This window comes from Dipteris shenzhenensis, chromosome 6 (genome assembly GCF_047967505.1).
Source record: "Dipteris shenzhenensis isolate YYH24624 ecotype China chromosome 6, Dip_SZ_1.0, whole genome shotgun sequence".
Classification (NCBI taxonomy): domain Eukaryota; kingdom Viridiplantae; phylum Streptophyta; class Polypodiopsida; order Gleicheniales; family Dipteridaceae; genus Dipteris; species Dipteris shenzhenensis.
Window position 1 is genome coordinate 29,537,079 of NC_141601.1, and position 10,887 is coordinate 29,547,965.

At 44.2% G+C, this 10,887-nt stretch overlaps 1 protein-coding gene across 1 annotated transcript; it reads right to left on the bottom strand.

Annotated features, from left to right (window-relative positions):
- Positions 1-2,032: 2,032 nt before the first annotated feature.
- On the bottom strand, positions 2,033-4,696 carry LOC147901035 (wall-associated receptor kinase-like 20). The gene is made up of 3 exons (XM_087375430.1): positions 3,888-4,696; positions 3,743-3,802; positions 2,033-3,638 (listed from the first exon to the last, which is right to left on the bottom strand). The coding sequence occupies exons 1-3, from the start codon at positions 4,672-4,674 to the stop codon at positions 2,536-2,538; spliced, it is 1,950 nt and encodes a 649-aa protein (XP_087231556.1). The 5' UTR covers positions 4,675-4,696; the 3' UTR covers positions 2,033-2,535.
- Between the last annotated feature and the right edge of the window lie 6,191 nt (positions 4,697-10,887).

A 10,887-nucleotide genomic window follows, 5' to 3' on the forward strand; every position in this document is an offset into this window, starting at 1 on the left:
TTTTATTGAAACAAAGAAGCAATTCAGGCCATCCTCACATGTGGGTGGGTGTAGGAGAGTTGATGAAGAGGGTGAGAGAGAGAGTTTCAAGTTTTGTTATTTTCCATTTATTGCTTTATTAGGGTAGGTAAGGCTAGGTTCTTTAGGATCATTAAGATACGTTAGGTTTTAGGTTTTCCATTGTAGGATAGATTCTTTTCATTAGATTACCTTATTGTTTTCAGTTCAACCTCCTAGGCGACTTCCAATGTCATGTGGACACCCAGGTGCATTCTAACTTAACATTTTTTTCCCTTGCCGTGATAGTTTGCAACAAGGAGGATGAAGGAAGAATAGTGGAAAAATGAGTTTAAAGAAGCAACAATAAGAATCAATCTGTAGCAAGATGACCATCTATTGCAAGAAGGCAGCAGAAAGACCAATTTCTACGTCATCCATCAGGGGCTATGCTGATTTCAATTAACAGTCACGTAGACACTGTCAATGCTCAGAGACGGAACACAAGCTCTGTTCTGCCAATTCCACAACTATTGGGGATTATCTCTTCGAATTCAGCTATTGACGAAGAAATGGGGAGTCTTAGGAGGTTGGCCTCAACACGATCCTGTTGTTGAAGTCTGCATGACCAGTACCAGGCCGTAGGCAGTAGAAGCTACAGTCGGCTCATCGATGATTCTAATCACATTAAGGCTTGAAATAGCTCTCGCATCCTTAGTTGCTAATTGTCGTTGATAATCGTTGAAGTAGGAAGGCATGGTAATTACAACAATCTTGACGGTAGAGCCTAGGTAGGCTTCTGCTATCTCTCTGCAACTCGAAGCGAAAAGCGAAGGTCCTATAACTATAGACAATGCGAACTAGTGCTATGATCGTCGAATCACAACTACTTTCAATCTCACACACACTATCGCTCTAGCCTGCCATCCCTTTCTCTTCCTCTAAACTATTTTGTTGAAATGAGAAGAGCCAATGTTTATTTCAAGATTACCTGAGTGGGATGAGGTTACTCATACATATAAACAACGTTTGGAAGATTGTGCTATGACCTATCAAAGAATTGAGCTTTAGGAACTCAATCTTGTATGTCTTCTTTTAAATTTGGAAGGATTGCTTTACAACTAATGAGAAAAGCGAGTGCTTAATCTTCTAGGTCTTAGATCAAAGGCTTACAATTGTACATGTGGCTTCATGGCTTAATCTTCTAGGGCTCAGATCAAGGGCTTACAATTGTACCAGTGGCTTCATGAGGGCTTACAAAAGGGAAACTTCTCTCTAGGTTGCTTACCGTAAAGAGCAAGGGGAGAGGGCGTAGAAAATTGCAAGACATCCACTACGACTCAAGATTGAACAGAAGGAGTGAGAAGGCATCAAATGGCATGAGCGGAGGGAGTGAGGAGGAGGAGGGGTCAACGGTGGCCGAGGAGGGAGTGGAAGAGGGTGGTGGCGGGCGGGCTTGGTGGAGGGGGGTGGTTGATGAGGGAGAGGGGAGCAAGATTAGGAGAACCAAGTTAGGAGGTAGTTAGTTTAATTTGCATTGCTTTAATTAAATTAAAGTTGATTTACATTATGGGCTTTTGCTTAGGTTAATTATTTAATTAAATCACAAATGAATTTTTTCAATGAATCTTTCCAACTTTTTAAGTTTTCTGAATCCAATCCAAATTATGAATGGCAAGACAATTGAAACATAAAATTACAAACCCAATGCAAAAGGTTTGATGCACATCCGATGTTTAGATTAGGAGATATGGAATTTAGGAATTTAGGAGACCCAAATTTTCTTTATTAGATGAATATGTGCCATGACTAGGAAATTCATTGCTTTACATGCCATGCCTTGATATTTAGAGACCTCTTTGAATGGAATGTGGCGATCATTGGTCCTCCACACACTCTCTAGTAAGCGTAATAAAAATTAGAATTGTTAGGCAATCACAAATCACAACAAACTAAAGGCTGAGGTCGACGAAATTATCACAGATACAAAAATTAGAATGGTTAGAGACACTCACAACAAACGAAAGGCTGAATGAAACCAGCTCAGAACCCTTACAATCAGAGAGCGTTTCTGTAAGTACGAGTCCGAGAATACAAAAGAAGCTAACACAAACTTTACCTCCTGAGCAACAAGAGCCTACACAAAAATGATCTCAGTACCCTAACCTATTAACTGTGAGTTCGCAGCCTTGACTGGATCCTCTGCAGGATCACATATTATCAACAAAATGTTATCAATCCACGCAAGCAGAAACGTCCGATGCTCTCACCACGTCCAGCTCGACAAACTCATACACCAAAGCCAGTTCACGTCTCACCTTCCCGTTGGCTATCACCTGATACGCAGCTCACAAGGCACAAACCTTCCAACAACACTTCAGTCCACTGACAGAACTTCGTCGCTCCTCCGACATCTCACAGCAAGATGATCAGTATGAACCCCTCGGAAGCTTCATTCAGCTCAGGCCTCACTGGCAACTGAGCAGGCCAGCATGCAGATTTCCCATGCCCATCAGCCAAGCTCCTTCATGCTTTCCTTCAAACGCCTGCCAGCGGAAGCACGTGGCCAATCTCCGAGACGTTGGAGTTCTCTCCTGCAGCTTCCAGTGTGATGATATACTGCAGCTCCGCGGCAACCTCCTTCATGGATGGACGACTCACCCTATTCTCATGCAGACAATCAAGGGCCAAATACAGCACTGATCTCATGGATTCCACTGAGGCTTTAGACGCACCCTCCAACAGCTTCGGATCGATAACCTCGTCCAGCTTCTCTTGCTCCGCCTTAACCTGCACCAGCACTGCCAAGTTCACATCATCCTGACCTCGGCTAAAGTCGATCGCTCGCTTCGAAGTCACCAGCTCGAGAAGCACCACGCCGAAGCTGTAGACATCGCTCTTATCTGTCAGTTGATATTTGCGGTAGTACTCTGGATCGAGGTAGCCCAGCGTACCCTGAGCGCAGGTAGAGACGTGAGTGAGATCGGGCTCTGCAAGGCGAGATAGGCCGAAGTCTGCTACCCTTGCGTTCATCGTCTTGTCGAGAAGTATGTTGCTCGACTTCACGTCGCGATGGTAAATAGGAGGGTATGCTGCTGAGTGCAAGTAAGACAGCCCTTCAGCGGATTGCAGAGCGATGTTCAAGCGTGTTGTCCAATCCAGCATGCTCTTTTTCAGACCGTTCAGGTGATCAAATAGATTTCCATTGGGGACATACTCGTATACCATGAGCGGCAGCTCACTCTCCACACAGCATCCCAGCAACCTCACCAGATTCCTGTGGTTTACCTGCGACAGAACCCGCACTTCGTTTAGCACTTGCTCTGTTCCTTTGATGTTTCCCATCTTGGCAGATTTGATAGCCACCACCGTGCTATCATCTAGAATTCCTTTGTACACCTCCCCGAATCCACCACATCCGAGCACCCTATCTCGCGCAAAGCCGTTTGTGGCCCTTTTCATCTCTCGCTGGCTGAACAATTTGGCAGACCTTCCGCCACTGTTTGCAGCCAGGATCATGGACCTCTCTTTGACTAGTTTAGCGCAAGCTCGCTGAGCGGCCTGGCGTTTTCTGAAAAGAATGAATGTCAAAGTCGATAATACGATTAATACGATAAACCCCACAAACCCGAGAGTCAGACCTGCAAGCGAAATATTGCAGTAGACGGTGTCAGAAGAGTGGAAGAGGAAGAAGCAAAAGTAGAAGAAGGGTATTTAGTCCTTGAATTCTGAAAGGAACGAGTACCTATTGCGTATTCAGACTTGTGGCAATCCACGCTTCCGCTTTTCCGGACGCAATAAGGAGCTGCAATTGGACCAGCAGCAATCTCAGAAGCCATTGAATGTTTCAGGACGCCGACAAGTAACTTAAGGGCTTACAAAGGACTAACCTTTAGGACAGGTTCCCGTGATTGGATCCCACACATAACCATCGTTGCACAAGCACAGCTTGCCGGCTCCATTCGAGCTAACGGAGCATATCGAATTACTACCGCAATCAGACTGAGTGGAGCAAGGAGGTTCCGGCGGTATGTTCCATCCCAGCTGAAGGCCGTAGTTCCAGGTAGATGATGGGGTCCCGCTCAGCAAGTTCACCACGCTGATATAAGCCGTCTCGAGAGGAAAGCTATACTTGAAGACGATAGGTCTGTTGGTGTTGAAAGAGCAACACAGCAGCTTCTTGCAGCTCTCCTGCGAGAGAACAGTGAGGGCCTGGACGCAAGGGCTAAGGGGAGAGCACTGGAGGAGGGAGCGACGCAGCAGATTGGAGCCATTAAGATACATGACAGTATTATTAGGGGAGACGAAGAAAGGTCCGGAGGGGTTCAAGGAGAAGTTCCCATAGAGGGAGTCACGAGTGATGCAAGAGTTACCCAAGAAGGAGCCAGTGGAGACGATGAAGGAGCGAGGGGGAGGGTCGAAGCTGAGGATGGGGTAGGAGCCAGAGAGAGCAGAGACGAGGAAGGAGTGATGGGGGGAGCAAGTGATGGGGAAGAGGGGGTGACCACAGGAGGGGGAGGTGCTGAGGGGGTAAGGGACGGACAGGTTGCCACAAGGAGGGCAAGCGACGGATGAGAGTGCGACTTGAGAGGAAGCCAGAAGGAAGATGGCGATGCACAGCAGCTTACTACTACTCAGAAACAACAACAGCAGCTTCATCTTCCTTGGAGCCGCCATAGCTTCTCACCTCAAACTGTGGAGAAAACAAGAACGAAGAAGACGACTGTTTATCAGCTTACGTTGATGTATGTATCGGCCTCAGGGTAGACTTATTAGCAACCAGAAATTAGGCATTTCTTTTATTTTTTGGTCCGCCCTCAGGGTAGCCTTATTAGTAATGCTCTTAATCACTCGATTAAACTCCGTGCATGAAGAGCCTGATCAATGCCTCAAAGAGTATTTAGGAAAATGGCGATGGGTGGCAATAGGTATGTATGGCTCACATTTTTCTTTTTTGGTCTGCCTCAGGCTAGCCTTATTAGCAACCATGAGATTTTGGTAAAGCCAAAATTAGGCATTTCTTTTATTTTTTGGTCTGCCCCCTAGGTAGCCTTAGCAACCATGAGATTTTGGCAAAGCTGAAATTTGGCATTTTTTGAATTTTTGGAAGTGAGTTTTTTCTATTGGCTTTCTTCGTTGGACTTGAATGCAGACTTTAAAGTGGTTGACTTTCTCTCTCTCTCTCTCACCCCTCCTCTCTCTCTTCCCTTCTTTATCTCCTCAAGTCTTCTTACACAATATCTCTACCTTATCTCCCACACCCCCCTTCGCTCTCTCTCCTTTATCTCCTCTACCTTCACACCATTTTCAATGGATTCCTTTTTGTTTACTTTTTTGATCTTGGGCAATCTTGGGCAGGCCCTGTGAACGATTGAATATCATTCACCTTGTCTTTTTTCCTTACGCCCGTCCACATTGGGTCACAAGGTATATCCTCATTGCCCCATCCACCTTGCAGCACTTCTTTTTAGGGTGGTTAGTGAGGAGGCACCCGCTCACTCAATCCATGGCGTTGGAAGCCTCCTCACACCCATTTAAAGCAGGTCCCCATGCCGAGGAAATCTCAACCGCACATCTGAGACCTCATGCCAGTAGCTCGCTCTACAATTTTACTACGCACACATGCACAGGTGGTGTGCTGGACCAATGGTGCCTCCCACAGTAGGCATGGCGCATTCAATGCAAACCTGTTTTTGGAGCCCAACCGTTAGGACACCCTCAAATGAGCTCATATCTCTGGCACTGCTGCCCCAAAATAACAGAGTGGTTCTATCAATCCGTTGCATGAGGACCTGTTGGATCGTCTGAAAACTCTAGTTCCATCAAGATCCCCGACTCATAGGGACCTGCTCTTATTGCTCCCAATTTTCCACAACAAGACAAAGCACCCATAGACGCGCTTGGTAGATGCGCAAAATAGCGGGCGCGTCTATAGGCGTTGCTTTAGTAGAGAAATTACGGGCGCGTCTATTAGCGCGGCTAAATGCTCGTCTATTTGCGCGTTAATCACCGCGTTTATTTGCGCGTTAGACCTGAGAAAATATGGGCCCGTCTAACATCCCGTTTATTAGCGCGTGTATTTGCGCGTTTATTTGCGCGTTTACACTGAGAATCAGACGCGCATTTAGACGCGTTGTTAGACGCGCTCCAGAGAATACAGAAAGTGAGATTTTGGTGTGCATCATTGCTTTCCAAATATTGCCCATGATTACCAAAGCACATAATTTTTTGCAAGCCCACATATACAAGAATTAAGGGAAATGAGGAGAATGAGACAATATGTAAAATAGTTTTGCCAATATCAATTGTGGGGCTACGGTTCAATCTCATCCTCAATGAGATCAACCCTTGCCAAACTATCTACTTCAAAATCCAAACAAGTGTTTAGATCTACAAATACATTCAACCCACTACTACTTGTGCCACTCATGTGCTCATCGAAATCAAGATCTCCAATGGTAGGCTCGTCCTCACGGGTAATGCTGGCCTTAATATCTATATCTCCTATCTCATGATCATCCTCCTCTCTTGTATCACGGTCATCATCACGTCCATGGCCATGATCATCCTCCATACGCTCCATATTAGTAAATGTACTATACATCACTTTGGAACGTGGCATAATAGGTATGACATGCCACCACCTATTATTATCCACCATTGGTTGATAGACAACCTAATTCAAACACAAATACAATCATGTTACTTTTCTTGCATCAAATATTTAAAAGCGAGTATTTTTATGTGTGTGCACAGTACCTGTTCACATTGTTGCGGTAGTATTAGTGTGTCCTTCCTACTTTGCCAAAACTTTGTGGAGTCAATAGTTACAAAGCCACTTGCATGGCATTTGATTGTTGCATTAGGGCCTCTTTCCACCACGTCCTTAAACCACTTTACATCCAAAACATACACAAAGAAGCGTCGAAAGTCAAGCATAATGATATCTTGGATTATGCCACAATAATCATCCATGACTCCATTGGCTCCCTCAAAGCTAGCAATGACGCCGCAATCTTGTGTATTTCTCTTATCATCAATCCATTGTGTTCGAAAATGCTTGCCCTCACACCATATAGCATTGAACATAGTGCACTACACCAAGAAAAAATCAATTAAATAAGCAATCTAAATTATAAAAACCTCCTAACTTATGCATAACATTCTATATACCGACCTTGCTCATGCATCCCCTAGCATACTCCCATTCTTCCATTGTGATATGCATCCCCTCGTCTTTCACAACAAGACAAAGCACCCATAGACGCGCTTGGTAGACGCGCAAAATAGTGGGCACGTCTATAGGCGTTGCTTTAGTAGAGAAATTACGGGCGCGTCTATTAGCGCGGCTAAATGCTCGTCTATTTGCGCGTCAATCACCGCATTTATTTGCGCGTTAGACCTGAGAAAATACGGGCCCGCCGTCTAACATCGCGTTTATTAGCGCGTCTATTTGCGCGTGTATTTGCGCGTTTATTTACGCGTTTACACTGAGAATCAGACGCGCATTTAGACGCGTTGTTAGACACGCTCCAGAGAATACAAAAAGTGAGATTTTGGTGTGCATCATTGCTTTCCAAACATTGCCCATGATTACCAAAGCACATAATTTTTTGCAAGCCCACATATACAAGAATTAAGGGAAATGAGGAGAATGAGACAATGTGGGGCTACGGTTCAATCTCATCCTCAATGAGATCAACCCTTGCCAAACTATCTACTTCAAAATCCAAACAAGTGTTTAGATCTACAAATACATTCAACCCACTACTACTTGTGCCACTCATGTGCTCATCGAAATCAAGATCTCCAATGGTAGGCTCGTCCTCACGGGTAATGCCGGCCTCAATATCTATATCTCCTATCTCATGATCATCCTCCTCTCTTGTATCACGGTCATCATCACGTCCATGGCCATGATCATCGTCCATACGCTCCATATTAGTAAATGTACTATACATCACTTTGGAACGTGGCATAATAGGTATGACATGCCACCACCTATTATTATCCACCATTGGTTGATAGACAACCTAATTCAAACACAAATACAATCATGTTACTTTTCTTGCATCAAATATTTAAAAGTGAGTATTTTTATGTGTGTGCACAGTACCTGTTCACATTGTTGCGGTAGTATTAGTGTGTCCTTCCTACTTTGCCAAAACTTTGTGGAGTCAATAGTTACAAAGCCACTTGCATGGCGTTTGATTGTTGCATTAGGGCCTCTTTCCACCACGTCCTTAAACCACTTTACATCCAAAACATACACAAAGAAGCGTCGAAAGTCAAGCATAATGATATCTTGGATTATGCCACAATAATCATCCATGACTCCATTGGCTCCCTCAAAGCTAGCAATGACGCCGCAATCTTGTGTGTTTCTCTTATCATCAATCCGTTGTGTTCGAAAATGCTTGCCCTCACACCATATAGCATTGAACATAGTGCACTACACCAAGAAAAAATCAATTAAATAAGCAATCTAAATTATAAAAACCTCCTAACTTATGCATAACATTCTATATACCGACCTTGCTCATGCATCCCCTAGCATACTCCCATTCTTCCATTGTGATATGCATCCCCTCGTCTTTCACAACAAGACAAAGCACCCATAGACGCGCTTGGTAGACGCGCAAAATAGCGGGCGCGTCTATAGGCGTTGCTTTAGTAGAGAAATTACGAGCCTCTTACGGGCGCGTCTATTAGCGCGGCTAAATGCTCGTCTATTTGCGCGTCAATCACCGCGTTTATTTGCGCGGCGTTAGACCTGAGAAAATACGGGCCCGTCTAACATCCCGTTTATTAGCGCGTCTATTTGCGCATGTATTTGCGCGTTTATTTGCGCGTTTACACTGAGAATCAGACGCGCATTTAGACGCGTTGTTAGACGCGCTCCAGAGAATACAGAAAGTGAGATTTTGGTGTGCATCATTGCTTTCCAAACATTGCCCATGATTACCAAAGCACATAATTTTTTGCAAGCCCACATATACAAGAATTAAGGGAAATGAGGAGAATGAGACAATATGTAAAATAGTTTTGCCAATATCAATTGTGGGGCTACGGTTCAATCTCATCCTCAATGAGATCAACCCTTGCCAAACTATCTACTTCAAAATCCAAACAAGTGTTTAGATCTACAAATACATTCAAGCCACTACTACTTGTGCCACTCATGTGCTCATCGAAATCAAGATCTCCAATGGTAGGCTCGTCCTCACGGGTAATGCCGGCCTCAATATCTATATCTCCTATCTCATGATCATCCTCCTCTCTTGTATCACGGTCATCATCACGTCCATGGCCATGATCATCCTCCATACGCTCCATATTAGTAAATGTACTATACATCACTTTGGAACGTGGCATAATAGGTATGACATGCCACCACCTATTATTATCCACCATTGGTTGATAGACAACCTAATTCAAACACAAATACAATCATGCTACTTTTCTTGCATCAAATATTTAAAAGCGAGTATTTTTATGTGTGTGCACAGTACCTGTTCACATTGTTGCGGTAGTATTAGTGTGTCCTTCCTACTTTGCCAAAACTTTGTGGAGTCAATAGTTACAAAGCCACTTGCATGGCGTTTGATTGTTGCATTAGGGCCTCTTTCCACCACGTCCTTAGACCACTTTACATCCAAAACATACACAAAGAAGCGTCGAAAGTCAAGCATAATGATATCTTGGATTATGCCACAATAATCATCCATGACTCCATTGGCTCCCTCAAAGCTAGCAATGACGCCGCAATCTTGTGTGTTTCTCTTATCATCAATCCGTTGTGTTCGAAAATGCTTGCCCTCACACCATATAGCATTGAACATAGTGCACTACACCAAGAAAAAATCAATTAAATAAGCAATCTAAATTATAAAAACCTCCTAACTTATGCATAACATTCTATATACCGACCTTGCTCATGCATCCCCTAGCATACTCCCATTCTTCCATTGTGATATGCATCCCCTCGTCTTTCTCTGCTTTCTCCATTTCATCAAGTAGCCAATCCAATGGAATATCCTTTGGAAGTGCTCTTAGACGCTGAGGGTATGGCACACGAGATCCGTGGTGTGTACGAAAGAGGGCCCTTTCTTCTTGTCTTCTTGCCTTTGCATCCTTGTATCTTGTCACCCATCTTTTCATCACATCACTATTAAGCACGCAAAAGAGGTTGATACTATTACGCAACTCCGTGTCTATTACTTTGTTGCGTCCTTTTCCTTGAGGCACAATAGAGGTCATCCTTAGGTCTTCATCATCTCTCCATAGTCGTGGGAGAGAGCTATCCACATCAACAAGAAACTCAGAAATATATACAAGTGACTCTTGTACCAACCAACCCTCGGCCATGCTACCTTCGGGTCTTGCATTTTGTCTCACGAAGCCCTTCAAGGTCTTCATGAAGCGCTCGAGGAAGAACAACCATCGTGCATGTATAGTACCGCATATAGCAATCTCATCCACCAAATGCACTATGAGATGTAGTTGGCTTGTGAGAATAGAACGTGAAAATGTCTCCTCCACTAAACAAACCGCCTCCACTGACATAACTCGAGCATTCTCAAGCGTGGTGGGATCTATTTCCTTTGAGCGCACATACCTCACAAGCTCGCCCATCTTGTAAATACAATCTTTCACGTCCTTTGATGCACTACGTGAAATGCTAGTAGGTAGTATGAACTGAACCCGCGAGGAGGTGGTTGATTAGTTGCTTATAGCTTTTCACTCACAAATTTGAAAGGAAAAAGATATTATGCATATAAAATACTTACTTGGAGCATCTTGTGCCAATCATGAGATTTCAAGCCATATAATTGCTCTACACCTCTTTTCTTGCTCTTTGTAAAGGCTCCCTTCAAACACCTCATGCAT

Bases quoted from the DNA above. Each gene is read 5' to 3' on its own strand.
- LOC147901035 (XM_087375430.1), bottom strand. From the start codon at position 4,674: ATGGCGGCTCCAAGGAAGATGAAGCTGCTGTTGTTGTTTCTGAGTAGT. The intron at 3,803-3,887 runs GTTAGTCCTTTG...GTCCAATTGCAG, and splicing joins CACGGGAACCTGTCCTAAAG to CTCCTTATTGCGTCCGGAAA. The intron at 3,639-3,742 runs GTACTCGTTCCT...TTTCGCTTGCAG, and splicing joins CAAGTCTGAATACGCAATAG to GTCTGACTCTCGGGTTTGTG.